The sequence below is a fragment of the Anopheles funestus genome, chromosome 3RL (assembly GCF_943734845.2).
Source record: "Anopheles funestus chromosome 3RL, idAnoFuneDA-416_04, whole genome shotgun sequence".
Lineage (NCBI taxonomy): Eukaryota > Metazoa > Arthropoda > Insecta > Diptera > Culicidae > Anopheles > Anopheles funestus.
This window is the reverse complement of record NC_064599.1, coordinates 41,987,305-42,011,616: the sequence shown is the minus strand read 5'-3', so window position 1 is coordinate 42,011,616 and position 24,312 is coordinate 41,987,305. Positions and strand designations below refer to the sequence as shown.

At 44.9% G+C, this 24,312-nt stretch overlaps 4 protein-coding genes across 10 annotated transcripts; 1 reads left to right on the top strand and 3 right to left on the bottom strand.

Annotated features, from left to right (window-relative positions):
- Positions 1-57: 57 nt before the first annotated feature.
- LOC125771889 (rubber oxygenase-like) lies at positions 58-2,202 on the top strand. The gene is made up of 6 exons (XM_049443039.1): positions 58-299; positions 389-500; positions 570-776; positions 864-989; positions 1,331-1,441; positions 1,506-2,202. The coding sequence occupies exons 1-6, from the start codon at positions 272-274 to the stop codon at positions 1,972-1,974; spliced, it is 1,053 nt and encodes a 350-aa protein (XP_049298996.1). The 5' UTR covers positions 58-271; the 3' UTR covers positions 1,975-2,202.
- LOC125771894 (intraflagellar transport protein 46 homolog) lies at positions 2,200-3,532 on the bottom strand. 4 transcript variants are annotated; one of them, XM_049443045.1, is made up of 4 exons: positions 3,346-3,532; positions 3,186-3,261; positions 2,727-3,079; positions 2,200-2,664 (listed from the first exon to the last, which is right to left on the bottom strand). In XM_049443045.1, exons 1-4 carry the CDS (start codon positions 3,508-3,510, stop codon positions 2,236-2,238), a joined length of 1,023 nt encoding a protein of 340 aa, XP_049299002.1. In that variant the 5' UTR covers positions 3,511-3,532; the 3' UTR covers positions 2,200-2,235. The 4 variants fall into 4 exon arrangements, with proteins under 4 accessions (XP_049299002.1, XP_049299004.1, XP_049299003.1 ...); XM_049443047.1 differs by having other exon boundaries at positions 2,727-3,031; XM_049443046.1 differs by having other exon boundaries at positions 3,186-3,249.
- Positions 3,533-3,817: 285 nt separating this feature from the next.
- Positions 3,818-5,530, bottom strand: LOC125771883 (cell division control protein 6 homolog). The gene is made up of 2 exons (XM_049443030.1): positions 4,923-5,530; positions 3,818-4,862 (listed from the first exon to the last, which is right to left on the bottom strand). The coding sequence occupies exons 1-2, from the start codon at positions 5,270-5,272 to the stop codon at positions 3,824-3,826; spliced, it is 1,389 nt and encodes a 462-aa protein (XP_049298987.1). The 5' UTR covers positions 5,273-5,530; the 3' UTR covers positions 3,818-3,823.
- A 291-nt stretch (positions 5,531-5,821) lies between these two features.
- LOC125771861 (acetyl-CoA carboxylase) lies at positions 5,822-21,886 on the bottom strand. 4 transcript variants are annotated; one of them, XM_049442953.1, is made up of 11 exons: positions 21,600-21,883; positions 20,903-21,422; positions 14,920-15,037; positions 10,903-14,102; positions 10,568-10,830; positions 10,334-10,496; positions 8,133-10,252; positions 7,789-8,063; positions 7,373-7,714; positions 7,169-7,303; positions 5,822-7,082 (listed from the first exon to the last, which is right to left on the bottom strand). In XM_049442953.1, the coding sequence occupies exons 1-11, from the start codon at positions 21,775-21,777 to the stop codon at positions 6,957-6,959; spliced, it is 7,440 nt and encodes a 2,479-aa protein (XP_049298910.1). In that variant the 5' UTR covers positions 21,778-21,883; the 3' UTR covers positions 5,822-6,956. The 4 variants fall into 4 exon arrangements, with proteins under 4 accessions (XP_049298910.1, XP_049298909.1, XP_049298911.1 ...); XM_049442952.1 differs by having other exon boundaries at positions 10,568-14,102; positions 21,600-21,886; XM_049442954.1 differs by lacking the exons at positions 20,903-21,422; positions 21,600-21,883 and adding an exon at positions 16,918-17,299.
- Between the last annotated feature and the right edge of the window lie 2,426 nt (positions 21,887-24,312).

Genomic DNA, 24,312 nt, shown 5'->3' with positions numbered 1-24,312 from the left:
CTCATCTCATGTAGCTTTCACTCTCTCTTCTCACGTCTGCAGATATCTCTTCGCGCTATCTCTTTTACCTTTGCTTTCAATCGCGCATTCATAACATCACTTCCTCTCGCTCAGTGTTGTACGTAAACAACATGCAGTGAACGAAGATCGCGCAGTAACAGATAATCAATCTGTTGTACAAATCGTATCTTGATTGCCAATTGTGCCAAAACCGTAAACTGATAAAGGTGTAACTCCACAGTGACCCGTGTGACCGCGAAAACGCATCAGCATGGTTGATGCTGCCTACTTACGAAAGGGTAAGCAAATGTTAGCCACTAACTTCACCCCGTTCGATTCAATCTTCCCCCACATTGTAATGTCGCTTTCTCTTCGTTCAAATCAACAGGGGAACTCCCGGAAGCACACTATTTGGAAACGCTCGAAGAAGGTGCCAACATTTCGGTGGATTACGGTGACATCGAATTACCCGAATGGTACGACGAGGCGAAGGTTAAAAGGTACATGTGTAAGGAGCACGTTTATACATAAAACACAGTTTCTCTAATATTGCTGTAATATTCCTACAGGGCACAGGAGTTTTTCAAGCGCAACTTTTACGCCATGTTTGTCGGGAAGCTGTGCGGGCTGCTTGCCATCGTGACGGTGCCATCGATTTTGCGCATCTTGGTACACACGAATCAGTCTTCCGAACCGCGATCGGCATATCGGCGTTATGTGGCAACCGTAATGCATACACTGGAATGGTACTACGAGGATCTGATTCCTACCTCGAGGTGTGAATTTGTTGATATGATCCCACGTTTCTAAATGCGAACGTTAACATCTACCTGCCTATCCTGCTCTTTTTTCTTTCGTTTTAGATCCTGGAAATCGATCAGCTTTGTAAGGAAGACACATGCCGGCGTAAGCAAACAGGCAGCAACCGTTCGATCGGGAATGATCATTTCCCAGCGCGACATGGCGATCACGCAGTTCGGCTTCGTTGGGTAAGCTTGTTTGAAACAAACAAAAAATAGCATTAGACCTTACCGTCTTAACTTAACGAGGATCATTAGGCGATCGTTATGGCAATTAGTGAAGGATAATTATCTTTTACCACACGGCATGCAGTACACACAAACACAGCAAACCGTGTGGCAATGAAATGACCTCTTGTGAGTAAAAAACTACACGTACTGCTCTACATGGTTATACATAGGGTAATTAACTCAAAGCAACTGGAGCTTGAGTGCTGCAAAATATAAGCTGTTTGTTTAGGTGTTTTAATGGTAGTTGCAAAATCCAACCGCTTATTTCGATAATTCTTTTTTCTTGTTATATGTTTTAGTTACGCCATGATTAGCTACCGCAAGCTTGGTATACAATTCGATCCGAAGGATATGGAAGCTTTCGTACACTTTTGGCGCGTTATTGGACACATGATGGGGATCGAGGAAAGGTGTGTTAAACCAATCTATTCGCTTTTTCCGTACAGTAACTATTATTTTTTTTCACTTTTGTAGATTCAATGCATGTACGGATCGGTTCGAAACGACCGAACAGCGGATGACATTGATAGCGAACGAAATATTAAAACCAGCACTACTAAACCATACGGCCGAGTTTGTGAAGATGGGTAAAGCTCTCATCGAAGGTTTGTGGTGTTTTAATCCATTTATCGAGTACGATAGCTTCTTGTTTTTGACGATGCGGCTCAACAATATACCCGGCTACCACTACTGGGACGATGAGGTAACAGCTGATGGAAAGGAAAGCAAGGGAAAGGTACGCTATTACGAGCATTTTAGCCGCTATGCCCGGTTTCTGCTGTACTGTGTGTGTTACATTCATTCGGTACTGCTTAATATTGCCCTGTTCCGGTGGTACTTTAACTCGCAGATGGTTGTCTCACGGTTCTTGATCACGTACTTTCCATTTCTTGCCTTCTATCAGTTTGGGGTGACAGATTCGTACGTTAGAATTTTAAAGTAACACGTGACGTTATTTGACTTGGAACGGAAGCTGTTGTAGTTGTTTGTTTCTATTGTTATTTAAACTGTTACAGATCACCATAACAAAGCTCCCAGTGGGCTTATGTTTTTTTAGGCAAAAATTTCTCATTTCTAACGTTAAGCAATACACCCTCAAGACCCTTTCCTCTCTGTTATATATTCCCCTATTTATGTACCATTGATGAATAAATTATAATATACATCAACACTTCAGATCGTTGCTCCTTGTTGCCACTAATTTCTACAAACTATTCTGTTGCTTAATGGCCAGAAATAGGTTGAACAGATTGTACAATGCGTAGATGTAATCGGCCTGGTTCTCACTAGCCGGTAGCGGTATGTCGAAAATGTTACATATAATCTTGATATAGCTCGTCAAACTACAATCCAGCTTGGCCGATGGAAAGCCAAGCGTATCGAGCGTACGCTCCATCTCTTCCGGCCATTCGGACATCAAACTATCAATGTTAACGATCGGTTGCTTCTGTGCGTTAACGCTCTGGATCGATTGGCTTGCTCGTAGTGCCTGTATCTCGGTTATCCAACGATCAATGTCCCTGGCGCTGCGCACGATCGCTGACGGTGTTTCGATCGGTTTGGTAAATATCGAACGTAGCTTCATTTGCAACAGCACACTGTCACTCTGATCGCCGCACGGTTCATCAAGTATCTGTTAAAGTTTTAATTTGAAATGTGTTACTATACGCAAGCAAGACTTAAGCTCCTTCTTACCATTAGTCCCAAATTTTGTATGTGACCATTTAGCTTTTTGCTTTTCTTCTCGCTTACCGGCCCGGGAGGGCAAACTTTCAGAAACGCATCAATATCACCGACGGCCGGTATAAACTCCGGTATGAAAATCTTCAGCTTAAACTCGATCGCAATCCGCTGCGGTGTGTAGCGCGAGATGTACTGGAACAGGTCCTTCACTTCGCTCGGTGCGTCGATGTTTTCGTACAGCTTCGGATTGAATTCCTTCTCCTCGACCAGCTTCTTTACCGGTTCCTTCTCGTCGTCCGACATGCTGGCACTACTGTCTGTAAGGGAATCGTTCTTACGCAGCTGTTCATGTTTCGAGTTGGGCTCTAAAGGGAAATAATCATTTCACACCCACCACAAACAAGAAAAACGACACAAACATTCATGGCACGGTAGGACAAACACAACGTGTAATTATGCGGCTAAACTTACCAACGCGTCCCACCTTAGTGCCTTCCTCCAGCAAACTCATCGGATGGCTTTCGTTGAAGCTTTCCTGCACAAATGGCTAAAAATTACGATTTGATTTGCAATCGTGGCAGGGGACGACCATTAGCCATCCTGTCCTGCAACACCAAGAGTCACCACTTACCTTTCTCTGCTCTCGCCCATCCGGATGATCTTCCTCGTCCTCGTCGTCTTCGTCGTCTTCCTGGTTGATGAACTGCAATGAACTGGAAACGTCCAGATCGGGCGGCGGACTGTCGTCAATCTCGCGGCCATTTTTAATTTCGTACATTTCGTCATACAAATCCATCGGAAGGTTTTTTCTTCCTGTTGACCGTGCGTAAATACTGTGTAGAACAAATGCTTCTGTCGTTTTTATGTTCCGCTCGGAAACAAAACAGTTGTTTGGTAGGTGCGCGTTACCTTGGTAACCGGGGTTTGTTTTTGAAGTATGTACTATTCATCCGTACATGTGACAACACGATGAGTTTGAAAGCATTTGTTATTTTCTTTCTACGCAAACCTTTTGTTTATTTAACATTTGTCACAAAAAAACACGCTCACGCATAAAATCATGGTTGAAAATGTAGAGTTAAAACTATCAGCCCTGATCGCAACTAATGCTACTTTCCCAAACAGGAAACATCACTGATGATGCTCGTAATGAGCTGTTTATCGTTAAGGGCTGAGCTGACTTCTTCCTCGTCCCACTGCAAGCACACACGATTCATCCGGGGTTCCTTCTTGCCCTGCAATCGCACAATACCACGCGTCTCCACCAACGAACAAAGGCCGATAAACTCCGTCTGATCGACGGCCTGTATGTTGCGTTTGATGCAGATCGTTGTGTACACATTGTGCAGCTTCCCTACCGTGATGTCTTTGTTCTTGCCGTGCTTCAACAACAACATCAACGAACAGATGAGAAGTTTCTGCTGCAGCGGGAAACCTTCCTCGAGATCGTTACCAAGTGTCTGCGAGGCACCGTACACTTGTTTCAGGACCGCCATTACCTGTCCCATGCTGACCACGGTCGGGGTGTTTGAGTTGGCTGTACGGTCCTCTTTCTTTGCGCTCTCAACCAAGCGCCGTGCCATGAACAGTGCTCGTCGTATGTCACCCGACGTGGAAGCTACCTTGGCAGCGAGTAAACCGAGGGCCGCTTCCGGGAAGCGCGCCAGTGAGTTGGTTTCTTCCAGGCAGGACTTCAGAATGGCCACAATTTGTTGTTTCGTGTATGGTAGGAACTGGATGATATGAGGTTTCAGTTCACAGCGGGCCTGCAACCGGGCGAGTAAGCGATCGGTGAGATCAAGCGCATTGGCAATACCGATCAGGATGAGCCGAGCTGTTGGTCGTGCTGGCCACTCGAAGATGCTGTACAGGATCGTTTGCTTGCTGCTGGACAGTTGATCGATTTCGTCTAGCACCAGCATGATGGTTTTGTGTTTTCGCTGTAGGTACGCCTCAATCGCAGCCTGGTTCGCTTTCTCCGTGTTTCCGCTCACCTTCAAGTCTAGCTCTTCTGAGATCTTCTTGTATATGCTACCAACGCTTTTGATCGACGTACAGTTGATGTAGACAGGCTTCAACTTCTTCACAAAAGACTGGTGATTTAGTATTCGCTGGAGTGTGGCCGTTTTGCCCGTTCCCGGTGGACCACTGGAAAAGGATAATAAACGCTTTTATTGACTGCACTTTGAAACAGCTCCATTTACCTACCTTATGTACAAGCTGCCTGATCCATCGGAGGTCAAAACATTCTCAACGTAGGTCACCAGCTCGTCGTATTCTTTCTCGCGTTCGGGCAGTTTATCCACCACATCCGATACAACATCCTGCTGTGATCCATGTTCTAACTCTTGCACATCCGACAGCCGACGGAGACCGCGGGCAGCTTTTTTCGGCGAAGTAATTACACATTCATCCTCTAGTTCTTCCGTGTGTGCTGCAGCCGTCGATACTCTTGATCGACGTTTTTTTGGCGTTGTTTGTAGCTGTGCCAGTTCATTATCGTTTTCTTTATCGTTCGTTGAGGAGGATCGCAAACTAAGGCGCGTTCGACGATGCATTACTACACCGAGAGTTTACCGTTTTCACCGTTATTTTGCACAAACAAAAATGCGCATGAAAGCGGCATCGATTCCCGCCCGTTCAACAGCTGATAAATGATGTGACTGACAGATCGGGAGTGACAATCGTTCCGTTCTGTACGAGTGTTTCCGCTCCAAGTGCGAAAAGATCCAGTCAACATACAAACCATCTTTATTTCGGATAATCAAGTTCATATGTAGTGAAACTTAATTAGTTTCCAAATAAAAATTTAGTAGCTTTGTGCACTGTTGAATAATGAAAAGGAACAATAAAATACCACAATGCTCAGCAAGTGTTACTTTGAAAATCAATCGTGGCCATCACTATGGATTTTCGTAGAGATGTACCCGTTAAAGGGGAACGTACACGGCTATTAAACTTTCAAAATTTTGAATGCACAACGACTGGGTGAAAAAATATGTCCATCGCTTTAGTAGCAATGTGATTTGAGCAGCAAAAGCAAAATTTGTTAGTTCAACGATTGTACCAAATTTCTTTCAACGGATCATTTGCTACCCGTATACATCTGAACGTTTGAAGAATTTTATTCTGAAGCCATTTGCATCTTTGCCCTGAAGAAACCGAATGCTATAATGGATGTAATCGATAGCTAAGAAACACCTTTTCTTACACTAATTTTCATGTAAACCAGAGCACGACGGAATTCCGATAATTAGTACACAGTACGAATAATAATAGAAGCAACAAAAAAAAAACATTATTGACGAACTTAGCATTAGTGAAAATTAGGAAAATTAAAACAAACAAAACCTATCCATTACTGCTAAACAGTCCTAACAACTAATCTCAGCTAATCGTTCTTTGTAACAACGAACGTACGCGTAGCTTAGCTTAGTACAAGTCTAAATAACCTAAAGTATTCCCATATGTTTTGTTTTGAGGCGAACCAATCATATTCGGTGCGCATACCGGTGTTCCACTATTTCATTCTTTTTTTAATTCGCGTTTTCTACGTTACCAGTTCCAACGTGAACATTTGTTTGCGTGTGAATGTGTATGTGTATTGTATGTATCTGTGTGTATGTGTGTTGTTATGTAGTGTGAGCGTTAACTTCATTAAATAGGGTTGGATTGTTTATGCACGCTTCTTTAGTGCAATTGGATGAATTCTTCGCATGCCTTATGCGTTTGCATATCTTCGTCAGCCATTATATGTGCGCGTGTGTAATGTTTATATAAGAGCAAACAGATGATTTCAAACGTTTCATCTTCATTTTGCTTCTTTTGGCTAAAGCTTATCTGATCGCAATTGTATGCTATCGAAAATGGACAATCCTAAGCACGCCTTCTAGGCGGCAGAAAAAACTCTAATATTGTAAAGTGCGCAAGTTTGATTGCGCCATACCGAACCGATGACAGACGAACACATGGTTCGAATCAACTAAAAAATGAAACATAGAGAAGAGCAATTATTTTAACTTTCTCTCTGCGTTCGTTTTCCATGCTTGAAATTGTGTTTTATGAATGGATTTTCTTTCTCTAATCTTATCATCTAGCTCTCTTCGCTAATATTTATCCCCCCAAATTGCATTACTGCAAACTCGTCGCTAAATTATTAACTATCTCCAGCGTGCTGTCCAGTCCCATTCCAGTTTAACGTTTTCGCTTCGAGCGTTTCCGTTATGTACAGTTGAAACGTTGTCATCCGAGACTTGTGTGATCGTTATCGGTAAGCTGGGCAAGCGTTTTCACCACCTCGCCACGTTGTGCCGGCGACAGTTTCTCGCAGAGCCCAACAACTGCGTCTAGTGTGGCCTCCGGAAAGTCCTGCAAAGGGAAATACACAGCGGTTTAATTACGTTTCGGAACGAAGGTGGATCCTTCCGTAGTGGCACTTGCAGCGAAATGCTTACATTTAACGACTGACGAATCCGTGAGATTATTGCGCTTCTTTTAACTGAGTAAATATTGCGGGAAACGGTCGAATCGGTGCGTTTTTGATTTTCCAACCATTCAACTGCCGACTCATTTGTCTCCCATAGGTATGCCTGTATTAAACACGAAAGTAAATGTGTTAATTATTTCTCATTTAATTCGTTGCGCTAAATCTCACGTACCTCCGTAGCTCCCTTGTCCTCCACGAACCATCTGCGCAGCATCGATTTCGCCTGACCAACCGACAGATCATCTTGTGCTTCGAAAATCTGTTTAATAAAATGCTCTTCCAGCAGCAAACGCCGCAGCCGCCAGTAGATCCAATTGCGCGAATTACGCCACGGTACAATTTCACTAATGCAACCCTTTTCCAGCATTCGTTCAGGTGTGTCGTGCAGATCAGCAAAGTGTACCGCCACCGGATGATAGTTTTGCAGCAGAGCATTCGTTCGGGTTTTAATTTTGTTTTCCAACTCCGCAACCAGCTCCTTGTTCTCACCCGCGGCAGCCAGTTGATTTTTAAGCTGCATAGTAGTTGAGAAAGCAAAACGTTTATTTAAAAAACATCCACACAAAACGGCTTCTTTGTCATACTTACATCCATCGCAGCTGGATCAAGACGTTGAATTGTTTTCACGATATCCTTCTCTTTGTATTTCACCTCGACTATACCCTCCGGTTCGAGTACACCAGCGCGCGACTCCGGATCGGCATAAGTTTCCATGTAGCGTGGATTGATGGTAGGATCCAGCACGGCCCAAGCGCCACCACGCAACTCGGCATTCGGTGGGAGGTAGACAATAACTGGCTGCTTGTACTCGCGCAATCCATCCACAATGTAGGCGCCGAACTTTACAATTTGTTCGTACATATCTAAAACAGTAAAAAGAAGGTTAATGAAACACCTTTTCTCGAAAAAAAACTAACACAATAAAACTGTACCTTTCTGCCCACCGGAGAAACCACGCCAATTGGCAAGGATAATGAGTGGAAGTTCCTCCCGCCCAAAGTCCTTGATCGCCTGTGCCGTCTTGAAGGACGAATCCGGGAACCACACCTGTCCTGCCTGCTGGAATGTTTTCGCTTCCGAATCCAGATTGGCCGGATCGGCCGGTATGGTTACCTCGACAGTTCGCGTCTCAACCGCAATTACACCCACAGGGATACCACCCAGCTTGGCACGTCCAGTCACGACTGTCTGTGCCCACGGTTCCATTATTTCGGAAAACGTGCCCCGATCGAAGAAACCCGTCTCCCAGTCGGATGGATTGGATGGGTTGTAACGGCCCGCCAACATCCAGCGCGGATCGTACGGTGCCTTGGTGGGCGTAAAGTCGATCATTCGATCGATCGGATCACTTGGCGACACGATCGGCAGGATACCGCCACGTTCATTCGGAATGTACGACAGCCAGTGCAGAATCGTATATACACCATCCTGATCGAGTGCTTCGGTTTTGTGGGTCACTCCGTTGTTGTGCATAATCTGAATACCACCGAGCTGATTATTGGAGGCGTACACTTTCCGTCCCAGCAGCTTATTCAGTGCAGCAAAGCCTGTTAGAATAATGTGCGAATTGTCAATCTGAATGACACGTTGTCCCAGCCGAACAAGGTACGACCCAATGCCGATCGTGCGACATGTGACCATCGAGATTGTGACGACATCTTCGTACGCACGTGACGTCTCACCGGCGATCATACCGGCGTATCGGAGATTCTCAACACCGAGCCCATCTGTTTTGCCAATAATATCGGTTATCTTATACCGTGGTTCTCCCTCATCCTCGATCAGTATTGCGCGCACCGAGTTGCTGTTCGCTATTTTGCTGTAATCTTCCGTGGTGAGGTAAAGATACTTGAAGCCCTTCTCCGGTTCTTCGGGATCTTCCCAAGCGACCTTGAACAGTGATTTCACTTCCTCCGCCAGCCCAATACGTGCACCACTGTTTACCGAGATGTAAACGCGTGGACATTTGCGCTGTCGCGATAGTTCTGACGCCTTGAAGAACAACAGATCCTCCTGCGGTCCGAAGGAACCGATCAGGTAGGTCAGATCATTGGCAATCACGATAATTTCACGGCCTTTTGCAAACTCCGGAGTGGCCAGCACGATGCGCCACGCCACCATACCGACGTTGTTCTCGCCTGGCAGACGTTGGATCTCCTCCAGGTTATCGCCGTTCAGCACTAGTTCGTTACACTCCAGCAGAATCTTCTCCGGAATACGGATGTCCTCCGTCGGTCTCGCTTTGGAAAACTCCTTCCACAGTCGCTCCGTCATCTGCCGGAACATGTCCGGTATGTCGTACACGTACGTTGTCCCATTCGATTGCGCCTGGAAGCGCTTCTGCTGCAGGAAATCTTTGGTCATATACGGAGACGATATTGGCAGCCCGTGCAGTGCACCCTGCCGATTACCATAGGCTTGGAATTTGATGACGTGCGTTTCCGGATCGGTCACTTCGGTGTACATGGCGATGTCGAGGAAATAGCCCGAATCGTTCGCAATACAGAGCCGCACCGAGGTGGTAGGCGACTGTGGCGTTTGCCGAATGACCATCTTTAGCTCCGCTTGCAGCACACGCAGCTTCCAAAGCCGCGGCCCGTATCGGTACACCATCTTGGAGACGGATTCTTCAATCTTTGCCGGATCCATAATGACGGTCGGTACGAAATTGAGGAAGATGTGGTTACAATCGGTGCGCTTGGCCTGCGGATGAGAGAACGCTACTTCCAGCTCGTCCATCGCTTCCAGCAGTACCCGTTCGCCTTCATTCTGCAGATATTCGAACGAGGCTTCCTTCGTTATCAGATCCGAATGGCGAATGATGGAACGGATGAAAAAGCGGAAATCCGTCACTTCCTGACCCTTCGGCACCTTGGCTCGGCCGAGGTAAAGATGCATCTTTTGGTTTGCCGTTGGCAGTGCTTCCAGATCGTACGTTTTCATTCGATTTAACTCCAGCTGGAAGGCACAAGCTGGTTCGAGATGCCGATAAATACGATCCTCCTCGAATTGGTCCCGCGCACGGTACGTGAAAAATTTGGGGAACTGTCGTCTGTAACGAAAATTAGCAAACATTAAATATTTGTTCTCCTGCTCACTGAGCGAATGCAATTAAATTCGATTAAAGATTTACTTTTTCAACGCAGCAAAAGTAATTCGTCTCACGCGACGACTCAGCAGCTCCTCGCGATGTTGATTGCAAAATGAGCCAAATACTTGCTCCATCTGATGATCGTCCATGTCGCCCATGTCTCGTACCGCAATGCTCAATATATGGATCGCTTCCGATGGTCGGGCTAAAGAATTTTCGCGGACATCAGTTATTATTTCATATGCCATTGCGTTCACGATGCTACAAACTACTTACGTGCTGCGTTTTCGTTCTCCATCACGCGATTGACCTGATCGGAAATTGATACGTTGATCGACGTGCTCATTCGACGGTCCGAATCGGCTCCCTCGACAGCTTCCAGCACTTTCGCATTAACGAACACGGGTGACGCATAGTCCTCGAGAAGATCCAAAATTTCATCCGAATATTGATTGAAGTGTTCGAACGAATCAAACGCTGCCATACAGCCGGTGCGCATAAATGAATCCGGAATAGCATCGGTATCGTTTCCTTCCGAACTGAAATAAAAAAGCCAAACGTGAAAGTCGTAAATTTGGTTACGTGTTAAAATAAATCCGTAAAATACGTACTTGTATCGATTCGGATGTGCTGTGGGCAGTAAAAATTGGAAGTGCACTAGCGGTACCTCTCCAGATAGCTCCAGATGCTGCAGGCAGGTCAACTCGTATGAGGTGTAAGCACGACGCACGTATACCTCCAGTGCTGCATTACACACAGCACGATTCGAGTGGTAGAAGAAGTCGTGCAGGATATCAAAGATGGACGTTTCCGACTGGATCAACCGTTGCAAATTCTCCGGATGGAAATCATGCCCGTACATATCGACCGCCGAGAGGAAGATAGACTCCATCTGATTGTGCCGCAGCTCGTACGCTGGCTGGTGGGAAGCGATCAACACCTGCCGGGCACGAAGCGCCACTCGAGAGTGTTCTGCCCGGTTTAACGATGTCAGCTCACCGAGCGTAGCCGCCAGCTCGTCCGTTAGACCCGGTTCATTTGCCCACAAATGATCGATCAGTAACGTCACCAGAAGGTTCTTCTTCGCAACTTGGCTGTGCGAAAAGATTGTCCCTACTACCACATCCATATCGTCCTTGTGCTTTTCACGTATAGCCGCAACGCACTTGTCATAATGACCATGCTGGAACTGCGATTCGACGGCATAATATTGCTTGAGTAGCTCATGTACTGCCGCCTTCATCCGGCCACGGATGCCGTTGCGGTAGCGCTGCACCAACTGCACGATGCCCTGCGTAGTCAGGAAGAACACATCACGATCGGCACGCTTCTGCAGCGTTGCCGCATGACTATCGATGACGCTTGCAATACTCTGCGAGGGAAACTGTGCCAGCACGCTGGTAATGTTACGCTCGTACAGCTGCATCAGCTTGCGGATCTTCTTTTCCACCGATAGAGGAATGCGACCCGAGATGGAAGCAATCACCTCCTGCAGCTCAAGCAATGGCAGTGATGGATCTCGCAAGCTTAGCATAAACTTTTCGATTATTTCACGCAGACGGGGCGCATTGTACGGGTCCGGTAGACAGTAACCGGCCAGGGTGTTTTCCAAAACTGTCTTGTAGCTCGAATGAATACGATTAAGCTTTTCCGGTATCTGTACATTTTCGATGATGGGCCAGGTATTTTTGTACGGTTGCGCTTTCGTGACCAGTGACGGATCATCCAGCTCGAGATGACCAATTAAGGTGCCCGCATCGAGCACGGCACCGGGACGACGCACAAACGTTACAGTGCCAGCCTCATTCGCCTTTAACGTCATGACCATCTTCATTACTTCGATTTCCGCATACGCTTGACCCTTTGAAACGTGTGCTCCATCCTCTAGCAACAAACTGATGACTTTGCCCGCTGAAGGAGATCGCAACAAAGAGGGATCATTTTCCTTCTCGAACACGCAGGTCTGATTGCCGATCACGATACGATATCGGTCGACTTCTTCCTTCATATACGTTGTGTAGCTGGAACCTTCCAGCGACAGTAGCATACCGCCGTCCGACAGTCGATGAACTTCCACCTCCTTAAAGGACCCGTTCATAACGAGGAAGTAGGTGTTCGGGCCACTCTTAGCGGCCTGCACCTTGTAACGGACGCCCTCCGCAATTAGCTCCACATCGATCACATTCGTAAGCGTGTTCGCCGCCTGAATTTGGCCCTTTTCCATCGAACCTTTGAAACTCGCAAACGCGTCCGTCACCTTACGGTCGGCAATGTGCAGCGCACCGCACACCACGCCGAGTATAATATCTGGTTTGTCCGATTGGACACGTTCGGCGATGAGCGCATCTAACCAGGCCGTGTCGATTGTGTTGTCCAGAAAACTGTTCGTTTCTAGCAGCGTGATCAGGTACTCAACCGTCGTCCGGAAGTCACCTCGAATCGAGAGTTCCTTCAGCGCAATGACGAGATTTTCGCGAGCCTGCTGACGATTTTCGCCCCAGGAAAAGCAATGTCCAAACTGCGAGTCGGCAAACTCATGCAAACCGCCCGACGCTGCCACACTAAAGTAGCCCCATACGTTTTTACTTGAGCGGAAGTTCAGCTCTTGCACTGTGCCCGAGCTGGGTTTGAAACCTTCGTCCGGATTTTCTGATGTGATACGAGCCGCTATGACATGGCCCCAGGGGCGTGGCTTTTGGGTCGGATTGTCAAAGTCTATCACCGTACTGCCCCACGGGTTTTCACCGTACAGCAGGCGGATATCTTTGATACGATAGAGCGGTATACCCATGCCGATCTGCAGCTGACATGCAGGCAGATTCACATCTGCCACCATCTCCGTACACGGATGCTCCACCTGCAAACGAGGATTCAACTCGAGGAAGAAATATTTACCCTCCGAATCGTACAGATACTCCACCGTACCAGCGCTCACGTAGCCGACCATTTTTGCCAACCGTACGGCTGCTTTCTCCATTTCCTCAAACACGGCCGGATCGGCAATGACGGCCGGTGCTTCTTCGATGATCTTTTGATGCCGCCGCTGAATGGAACAGTCGCGTCCGAACAAACTGATTGCATTGCCGTACTGATCTGCAAGCAGTTGTACCTCCAGATGGCGGGCACCGCGTGCCAACTTCATCACGAATATGGGAGAACCGGGCACTTCCGCCTGCACCTGACGGAACAATGCCGGAAACTCGTCCGGACTGTCCACGCGCCGAATGCCTTTGCCGCCACCACCTTCGGATGCTTTGATCATGACCGGGAAACCAATCTTGCCTGCCGCAATTAGTCCTTGATCGGATGTGGTCACGCAACCACGTGCAAACAGTTCGCTGGAAATTTTGATCTTTTTTCCACTGTACTGGGCTTTCAATTCCGAGCCGGACCAAGGCAGCGTAGGGATTTCGGCCGTTTGCGCTACGATCGAGGATGCGACCTTATCACCGAGTGCCCACATGGCACGTTCCGGTGGGCCTAGAAACACCAGTGACTTCTTGTGCAGCAGCTCCGGAAGTTTGGGATTTTCCGAAGCGTGACCCCAACCAGCCCACACGGCCTGCACCTGTGTCCGTAGTGCAATGTCCACGATCAGTTCCACGTTTGCGTAGTTGTTGTTGTTCGATCCACCCGGTACGGGTACGTAATGGTCCGCCATCTTTATGTACTCCGCGTTTGCCTTCAGATCTTCCGGCGTGACCATCACCACAAACCTTACCGCGCGCTCATTCTTAAACATCTCGTACGACCAGCGACGGATCGATCGCATGCACTTGACCGCCGCGATACCATTGTTTGCGATGAGTACCTACGGTAAATAAAAACGGAGGAAAGTTTGTCAAACATCTATCGTTTCCACATACTGTTTTCGTTGTGTAATTATTCTGTTATGCAGGCAACATGATCGCGATATGATTGTACGTGTGCAAACCGATGCAATGACGGTACGAAATAATTGCCAACAGGTGATGGGGAATTATACGTGGAATTTCAATGAAACCCCGTTTACAGGTTTAATCATACTTTTAAAAATCTTGGAAATTTTCAAACGTCATACGTTAGTTAATATTTATTTGTACATAAAATGAGAGAAATACTTTTCAAAAATAGAAAAAAACACACGCTCAAGGTGATCGACACGGTCAAACGAGATGGTGCACAATCCACCATCGGATATGACCTTTAAAAGAATAATCCACGATTTTGTGTTCATTGAATCGAGAAAAAATTTGCCAAACAACTTTTGCGACGAACAGAAGACTATCCTTTTAAAATGAACAATATCCGCAGACAGTGATTGAGTGGAAATGTTCCAGTGGGGATATAGCTATTAAGTTACAAAGGAATTATTTTATAAATAAAAAACAGGTAAATGCTAACAATCCTATCCTCGCACGCATTAATTTCCGTAATTGTCTGCCTCAACTGTAAGAGAACTGATAGCTTCCACAAACTAGATGTTGCAATTACACTCGACATTGAACGCTACCCTCTGAGTTGTTACCGACTGTTTCATCGCAGCAAAAAAATAGGGCCTTCCGTCACGCAAACGTCATAAAATCATCCGACATTCGTTAGGCGAATGGCAAAGTAAGAGGCGTAACACCTCCCTGTCCTGATCGTACCTTGTTGATGACCCGCGTACCGTTGAATTTCTTCACAAACTCCTCCGTCGTTGATAGAACAAAGTCACGTTCCTGACCACGCTGCAGTCCTAGTCCCGTACCATGGGACATACTAGGCCTAAAACGAAAACAAAAAAAAATTAATTAAACAAAATTAAGAATTATTTTTAAAAATGTGGGCAAATATTTAAAGAGAACATTAAAATATGAGATCCGTAAAGTGAAGTAAGGCCATCATCAAAAAGACCACCACATTGCGATGAATCTAGAGGAGCACAAACAAGAACAACACTAACCACATCCATGATGATTCGGTTTGTGTTTCCGAACTGTGGCGGGGAGCTACATCCGGATCTGGATTAGATAGACCGGGAAATGGGAACGGAGCTTGGGCTTCATTGTGCCGACCGCGACACAGCAATGTATCCAGTACGGTAAGAACTTTGCTGCCCGCTTTTGCGTGTTTCTCTTTCATTTAAAGCTTGTAACAAGCGCGATCACGAGACTAGTCAATTTGTATTTTGAGAACTTTTATCACAAATTATCGGAATTGCATTGCTCCCTAATGAAGACACATTATGGCATTGCACTTTATTGTCATGAAAGCTTTTTAGTATTGACTACACATGCAGTCCGCACCATACGCACTAAGCTTCAATTGCTGTTGTATCAAGCGATAAGGAAAATTAAAATATAGGCAACAATAACACCGAAACTACTCGCACGAGGACCTTCCAAGCACTGATGATCGTTGCAAAATCGGTCGCTTAACAGACCGAACCCCACCGATGGTTGTTGGTTTACTTTCGACAACACAGCTCATTTCAAGGCGGTATTATTACAGTGTGGCAGACAGTGCGGATGCAAGCGGTAGGTGAGTCCATCAGCAAACGAGCATCTTTGGAAGGGGCCTGGTTGCAAGGTAAACGTAACTGTGGCCGAAAACAGCGCTGTTACGTTAACCCACTGTTGCACAAAATCTTCCAAATAGATGAACCGCACGAAATGTACCACGTATGAAACGAGGGAAGGTTGTTGTCGTTTGAAGGTCTTTTGGCACTCAGACACTCCAGTAGGTAGAAGAAGTTCGTTGGACCGTACGAAGACGTCTATCAATACGTCAAGAGGTCGTTTCAACCGATTCCAAAAAAAAAAAAACAATCGACAACGATTAGACGAATGGTTTCAATTTTCTTTTGTTGAGGAAAAGTTCACGCAACACTTGCTCAAGTTGAACAGCTCAAACACGTGTAGAAGATGGGATGCAGTGAAGGAAACAAAACGTATCATAAATAAAAGGAATAGTCGAGATCTTTCCTATATTCCACATTGGTAGGATTGAAAATAAAAGGATTTAAGACAAATTGTAAAATTTATTTAAACTTTGGCGCCATTTGCAACTCTCCAGATAGGGTGACATGTTGGGAATGCGAAAGAAGATGGAGACTATTAACTAGTAAGACGAAATGGAAAGCACTATAGAAGAATTGCCGTTGCAAAAGTTTTAAAACTCAGGAACTAGAACGATGCGACGCAGAAAAGATGTTGTGTAGCAAGAACTATAGAATCCACCGCATTCTATACACATTTTACACCGCATTGTAACATTTCAAAAATTAAGCATCCATTTGAAAATCTTTCTATCCTATTCTATTAAAAAAATAAAATATTATTTCTATTCTAATATTAAAAAACGGAATATACAAGAAACATATGGTGGCTCTGCATATGGTGGGATCAACTAAAAGTTATATACTAAGAGCTCGATAGAATACGCAAAGCGTGCTTTTAACTAATATTCATAACAAATTGAACACGAAAATATTATTTCTTCAGGCACTACCTGAATTTCATTAATTTAATATAAGACACAGTGCAGACCTTTGAATGTTTAATAAGAAAATACATTCCATTACGTGAAAAATGGTCATGAGACTTCAAAAAGATTTTCAAACTTTGAATTTCCCTGCCCAAGAAACCTTTCAAAGAAATACTAACTTTAAACCCCCGGACACGGACAGATGGAGATTGTTGGTAAGTGGCACCTTTAGCCCATCGTTACCAGCACCGGCCAACATGTTGACCCCGTTGTCCTCACTGAAGCTGCTGCTGGCGCTGGTGCTGCCGCTCGGGACGGCCGTCTCCAGGTTGATCACCGGTGGTGCTTGCTGTGGCGTTGCCATCTGGTCATTATCTGCGGTCGTGTTCCAGGAGCTTTCCTCACCGGTTTCTGCCAGCACGAATCGTTTGCTCGCTCTTCTCTTCAACATTATTTCCCGCGCAAGGGCGAGCAGCAGAATGGACGAACCCAATAATAGCACCGTGTTACTGCTCCAGTTGGCCACCGGCACCGTTACCAGCCACCAAAGGGTCTCAATTTTGTTTCACTTCCTTTTTCACCGATGCCCACACTACAGGCCACGTGGTATTGAGTATAAAGAAATCACAGTGGAACTAATATTGATTTTGCTGGTAAACTTCCACCGCAGTGAGACGACCTCTAGCTGTGAGCCGTATTTAGGACCGGTAAGATAATGCAATCACGACAAAATCAATATCCTTTTTTTGCACTTTCACTACAATTTTGCTATCGCTATCACTAGCGGATTTCACTACCGTGGAGGGAAAGGTGCAAACACCACGTACAACATACACACATACGCACGAACCTGTTGTAGAAAACGAATGAAGCAACTGAACTATGTCTCCAACATATCGAGAAAGCTCTATCTTCCCGGGGTTATTTTGCGACACTCCACAAATACTCGTGATGGCACATAAATCGATTGCAACCTGTCAAAGCCAGCTGACGCGACTTCTTACGTTCGCTCGCAAGGCCACAGTAGACCCAGTTAGAAGTTGTATAGACAAACAAGAGTATTCCGCGCACATACCGGTTACACAAGGAATCTGACCTACTCAACATGCGGATTGCACTTTGAACGTTGTTCGATCACCACCAATAACTTCAATTGTGGCGGAAAAGTGTGATAAACCACAGATATACTTTACACACATCCAATCTTTTCTTTTCAACTGTAGACCCAATTTTTTCTGCGGCAGTGACAAATAATAAGTTTAACCGGAAGGCGAACTAAACCACCCGAAGGGAAAGTTGTACCGTTGTTCAAACATGCGTTGAATGATATCGCGCAATGTGAAAGCTTCTTTGGCGGGTTTTTTTTTTTTTTGACGGAGCTGGGAAGTTTTGCGTTGATTTAAATTTTACCCTTTTTTGTTTCGGTAACGTTTACTCGCAGTGAAACCAACGATACAAGACACAAACACACATCCATATGATGAGGCATGATCGCGTGATGTAAACAAGGAAAACCGGTCGCCTATCCGGCCACTATCTGAGAGATACATTCCGCGTAGACAGGTTGTTTCTTTCAGCACAGTGTCTTACATAATGTGGAAGAGAACTGAGTCAGTCGTATCAGTCTCTCAACAGATTGGCCCAAGTGGTAAAGCCCCTAAAAGTATCACCAACGACTGTAGAAGCTTTTTGGGCGTTTTAATGCATTTTAAATTAGAGCTGATACTCGGAGCTTATGGCAAAATTTCTAATTTATGCTTAGTTTCACTTTGCTGCTTTTTTCAATTTTGTTTTCAATTTACTGACTTTCATACACACGTCAGCCTTATCGGAAGCGTACCAAAACGTATGCCAAATGTGTCACAAGGTCTTTCAACTGGATGTTACAGGATGATGATGATGGCATTGCATGAACCGGTTTGCCTTGATTCGGAGATTGGATCCATTACCCAAAAAATCCTCCAAATTCAGTCCTCTGGTTTCACCCGAGACTGTTGATTCCGGGAACTGTTAGGCTTCCAAAAAAAATGCATCGTAAACGAAAAAGTGAACAAAACAAAAAATAAAACACCAAACTTTCTCTCATCACTGCGATCTGTGTGTCGTGGCTACCGACCGGTGTAATACCGTTGGAACCTTCAATTCCGTTAGTGCGATATATAGCTAGTATATGCGTACGCAAGAATTCCAAATTCCAACACAAATTAGGACAAACTAGATATTTCTTGGCGGGTCGGAAAGTAATTACTGAACGTAATTTCCTATTGCAAACGGATCCCAGGTAATCTATGCCAGGCAACAATCGATTTAGTGCAGTTTGCCTAAACACAAACGATAAAAGGTAAACCACGCACGAACAACACTTAGAACCGGGCTACAGGTGTATGACGGATCGGTGAAAATACCCTCAATAATGCACGGATGGGAAAAGGGCGTTACAGCCACGATGCAGCGCACGATCGCAAACTACAGTAAGCGTCACTTCGTTAGTATGTGTAAAGGGCTTTCGCGCGCGCGCGCCTCTTTTCGCACCAGCCAGCCGCGGAGGAATCCGGCACTTCCGTGATTGGCCACGTTTCACTCGCAACTGACCATTCGAGGTACGATCCGCCAACGGTCGAGCCACAAAGTTTTGGGTTGTCCGAGAGCGAGAGAGAAAAATTCAACGCAGTTCAACAGAAACAATCAAAAGCGCCAATTCATCTGCACGATTTGTTGAGTAGCTCTTACAATATTAAAAAAGCTCCCCTGGAAGGGATGAATTGGCGAAGTCGTTGAGAGCAGCTCTAGAGCGTCGAAAATCAACGACAAAAAAGTCATTCCCAAAAATACAACCAAGATGCTTTTGAGATGCTACGTCGAACAGTTGAAAAAGCGCCCTTGGGAATGGTATCCAATCCATCGTTCCTTGTGAATGAAACTTGGAAAGAGAGAGCCGGAGCAGCAGGTGCATATCGGAGCGATGGGTAACGATTTCGGAGAGAGAACTGCACGTGCACTCGACCAAGTCTCTGGATGACTTCAATTCGCTTCCAGATACAAGCGAGAAACGCGCTTAATGCCATGAGGCCATCACTTTAAAAACAGCCTTTATGGTGGTTCATAAAACAGAGAAAAAACGTATGGCAAGGTAAACTGCACTACACGCTGTATGCAATTTGGTTGAAGTGCGTGCAACGCGTTTTGTTAAACGAAATCGCACATCAAAACTCGATAGGGTTCCATTCTATCAGGGCCAATATGCGTTTCAAGGAATCATAAATAAACGCACATCATACTTTAACAAGTAACTTGGGTTGATTATTTAACCTACATTATTTTTTGTGCTATCGAAAATCTAAACATAGACCTTAGATAATTTCAAGCAGAGAGCTTAAGACAACGAATGGAAATAAAAATCTGAAATTATATTTTACACATCCATAATTTTAAAAGTAACAAAACTGAAAATGTCAGTGCAGAATAAATTATTCGATTGTAATAAAACCCAATCAAAATCTACAGAGTTAATGAAAAATTGTAACAAGAGTAAACGAATGAACAATATGACAAAAAATGTCATTGCCAAAGCTAAAAAAATTCTTCAGTCGTAACAACTTAGCTCTACACAAAAAATATATATACACAAGGATAGAACAATTAACTAACAAAATAATTCTAATGGCGTTACATGGTACACACCATTCAAGTAAAAAACTTATTGATAGAAAACAAAATCTTCTCCACGAAATACTACTTGCGTCATTTAACAACGAGCTTTTTGTCCTCAAACTTTTTTTACGAAGCTTGCTGCTATGCGCCATGCTCTTCAAGCTCCTTTAGCCTCATCATCATCAACTTACGCAGACAGTCAATAGAGTGGCCGGTCGCGTCAGCGCTCGTAAATAGATTTGGTCGGGCGGCAAAGCAGGAAGCAAAAAATCACACCTGTTTGCATACTTCAAGTACATACAGGGAAGCGAACCGCCGTTTGACGGTACTGTTTTTGTTAGTTTACGTTCGTTTAACCAATTACCCAAATGCTGCTGGGTGGACAGGAACGAACTGATGGAAGGTAAGGGGATGAATAGAAACAACGGATTCGGAACGGATGTTCTATCAATTGCGCAACTGACAAACATTACCACGGGGGAATACTTTAACATATATTGCCTAGAAACTTACCTTAAGCGGCGCCGTTTTTCGGTGAGGTTCATCTCGTACGACGAACAGCTACGTAGGCCACCATTCTCCATCGTTTGTGGGAATGCATCGTTTGCCTCGAGCTCGTCGTCCAGTTGACTGTCCTCTTCGCCAACAATAAAACTAGCCCGCTCCTTACCAGCGGTGCTGGCTTCTTCGCTCATTGGTACCGCTGCCGATTCGTTTGGGCCATCCATTTTGATATGATTATCGTTGGTGTCGACCGATGAAGTTCCCGTGCTCTGTTCCTGTTGTCCGTTTACAAAGCACGGTTTGTCCTGTGGACGATTCAATCGCTTCTGCTTTTGCTGCCGACGCGGTTGGGGACGGTCGTACAAAAGGTTGGCATATGTCAAAGACACCTGCTTGACCTGTTGCGTAAGTTGATCTAATGTCGCACCAACGTTTGGTAACGGTTGATCTTCTGCGGTAGTGTTACCGTTCGTCAATACTGTGGCTCCGATGGGTGGTTCCGTGTCACAGCCGTCCGCAGTAGTATCGCCTAGAGCAATGGAAAGAACAATTACTATGTTATATTAAGCAAAAAACAACGCATAAGCAGTTAATACTATTTAAAAAATACAAAAAAATATTGAAATTGAAACCAATCATAAGTAACGCAAAAAGAGAATCAAACTATTAAATCAACAGTAAAAAAAATACCTGAAAACCTACGTACAGGCCCTTTCTGTTTCAGGCGCAGTTTCAACGGGTACGTTGGTCAGTTGATGCACCGTACCGTGCCGTACAATGTCGTACGGTTTGTTGGACGCTTTTCCAAAATCGTAACTGGTCCACCAGTCGTACAGGAAAAGGTACGCAAACAGGATGACCCCGGCTACCATGAGGTAGATCATTGGACGACCACAACACTCGTGCAACCCCCTTTTACGGAGGTCAGCATAAAATCAAGCAATGCAAATGTACTTGTGCTGGGTGTTAACCGAGCGCCCGGAAACGATTCTTCCCAACGTCAACGCTTCACGACTTCACAATGACGATTCGGAAATCTGTGAATTGAAGGGAATGACGTCAAAAGGTAAGTCGGTGTGTGCAGTTCAGAAGAAAAAAAAATCGAATTTGATTGCGTTTCTTCTTGTAAGGTTCAATCACAATTTTGTTGTAATTGACGCAAAATACACAAAAAAGCAATGTATGAAAAATGACATAAATGTGCTTATGTATTCTTTGCCTTAAAACTCCAACACACAAACAAGTCCGAATGTTACATAAGTTTTTGTTCCCAATTATACACGGGTTGTCGCTAAAATTCGATAAGCAAAAATATATTTGAGTCACATACGAATGCTTCATTCAACCTTACGAGCATTTAAGTCTAGGAGAATGTGCTTTTATTTTATTAAATTCGTTCGTTTAAAGTTATTATTTACACGTGGATATTAAACCATTCTGCACATGATTAATAGGGTGTATTTACAAGATGCCTTTGGAGCACGATGGGAACTGATCATAACAATAAATGATCATAATATATTTCTGTAATAATACAATTCTAATAACTAAGCGATAATAAAAATATTTTATAATATTGGTGCATTGTTGCCCATATTGCAGATGTACTAGAAAATCACATCGTGTAAATACACCCTTCGTGAATTGTGATTAAATTGATCCCCCTTTTGCCCTTTTCCTAAATGCACAACACTGCACATCAGAAAGTTACTAAACAAATGTTGTATAGAGGAACAAAACTGTTGTTTTCCAAGACATGTATACATTCCAAAGAAACAAAGTAAAATATCAGCAAAACATCCATGTTTGTATGCTTTTTTCATATTCAATAATCAATCATAGGTATCACCATTCACAGCGTTACGACATTGAGCAGATCATGCCAATCAGCGATCGCACTGCTCAAGATCAAGTGTTGGCAATGTACAAGTTCAACTAGGAGTGACCATTAATCGAACAGGATGAGAAGAAGAATCGGATTGCACATTATGTAACAGAATCGACAATGTCCATCCACACTGTTTGTCGCTAGCGAAGGGCGATCGAGCGAGAGAAACGTTCGTGAAAGGTTTCACATTTCACACCGTAATGGAGTCCATTATCAGATAGATGTGAAGATAATTGAAAACAAATCTAAATTTGCACACTATGATCCCACAACAGTCGGAACATTGTAGGGGAGCATTTAATCAATTTCTTCTTCTGATTGCTGAACGCACAACATGCACATATTTGGATTCCACTCTGTAACATTTCTACGCCAAGTCTCGCAGAAAGGCTATTAAACCATCGCACTTAATTCTTCACACGCATTAACGTTCTGGTTACCCTTCACAGAACACCGATAAGCAGCGGAACTTACGTGTCCGTTAGATACGTGTCCGACGCTTTCGTACCGTCCGGAAATAGGCTTCCAACACTTTCGAAGCTATACCACCGATACAACACTAAACCACTTCCTAATCTCTTCGGATCCCTTCTTCCAGACGACCTGTTACACCTAATGCGACCGTCCGTCCGTACCCGGCGCCGGTTCGTACGAAAATGATCTAGTTAAGCGAAAGTTGGACCCGTCCGATCACGCGTGTTGTGCCGTGCCTTGTTGTTGCTCGGCGGTGATGAGGTCGGTAGTGAAAAAACGCTTCGGTTGGATTGGGAGTGAAGACAGAAAAGGTCGTGCCAACCGCATGCACCAGCGATTGACATGCGTTCAGTGCGTTCAGGTTGTACATCCCGGCCGAATGCCCTGTTCTACAGTCGCCCAGAGGATGTTTGTTGTAAAACAGTGCTTCTATCAGTTGTGCAGTTGTTGCACGGTCTTGGGATTGGCGATCGACGCTAATCGCGTCGATGTACCCTCCGCATTTCACCTATCGCGACCTTCCCACTTCGCCACCTTGTCTAATCTGGTACCGAACGACTGGAAAGTGACTTCCAGCTGATCACATTTCGTCCCATCGACAGACGTCCGACAGAGACACGCCAGCGGTCATCGTCAGCAGTTTCAGACATGTGCCCCGCAGAATTGATGCCGTCATTTGGTGATGATAAGCGAGCTGATGGTGAAAATCGACCAAAACAAAGCATCTCGGCCCGGTCGCAGGGCGACTCAAGGTCGTATTGAATGTTGGTGGAAGAATCGGATCAGTGTCTGGTGATTTTATTGGACAATTATTCTTGGTTCTTTTACAAAAAAATTTAATTTACCTTTCTTTTTTTCTCTCTTTACAATATCCACCTGTAAGAAATGCTTTGCTGCTGAAGCGTATGCTTTCCTACTGCATCTACACTATGGGCAACTTAACATAAAGGGTAAGGACAAACGGCCTAAAATGACACTACAATCACGTATCAACCATAACAAAATAGATGAAGTTATTAAAATGCCGCCAGTACGACGATATCTGTGAAGTACGAAG

Excerpts from the sequence above, each read along its gene's own strand:
- LOC125771889 (XM_049443039.1), top strand. The coding sequence starts at position 272 with ATGGTTGATGCTGCCTACTTACGAAAGG. Across the intron at positions 300-388 it reads TGCTGCCTACTTACGAAAGG|GGGAACTCCCGGAAGCACAC; the intron begins GTAAGCAAATGT and ends TCAAATCAACAG. Across the intron at positions 501-569 it reads GACGAGGCGAAGGTTAAAAG|GGCACAGGAGTTTTTCAAGC; the intron begins GTACATGTGTAA and ends ATATTCCTACAG.
- LOC125771894 (XM_049443045.1), bottom strand. The coding sequence starts at position 3,510 with ATGGATTTGTATGACGAAATGTACGAAATTAAAAATGGCCGCGAGATT. Across the intron at positions 3,080-3,185 it reads CACTAAGGTGGGACGCGTTG|AGCCCAACTCGAAACATGAA; the intron begins GTAAGTTTAGCC and ends ATTTCCCTTTAG. Across the intron at positions 2,665-2,726 it reads TACAAAATTTGGGACTAATG|ATACTTGATGAACCGTGCGG; the intron begins GTAAGAAGGAGC and ends AAACTTTAACAG.
- LOC125771883 (XM_049443030.1), bottom strand. The coding sequence starts at position 5,272 with ATGCATCGTCGAACGCGCCTTAGTTTGCGATCCTCCTCAACGAACGAT. Across the intron at positions 4,863-4,922 it reads TCAGGCAGCTTGTACATAAG|TGGTCCACCGGGAACGGGCA; the intron begins GTAGGTAAATGG and ends ATCCTTTTCCAG.
- LOC125771861 (XM_049442952.1), bottom strand. The coding sequence starts at position 21,777 with ATGATCTACCTCATGGTAGCCGGGGTCATCCTGTTTGCGTACCTTTTC. Across the intron at positions 10,497-10,567 it reads GGAGAACGAAAACGCAGCAC|CCCGACCATCGGAAGCGATC; the intron begins GTAAGTAGTTTG and ends AAAATTCTTTAG. Across the intron at positions 7,304-7,372 it reads AGGACAAGGGAGCTACGGAG|GCATACCTATGGGAGACAAA; the intron begins GTACGTGAGATT and ends TGTTTAATACAG.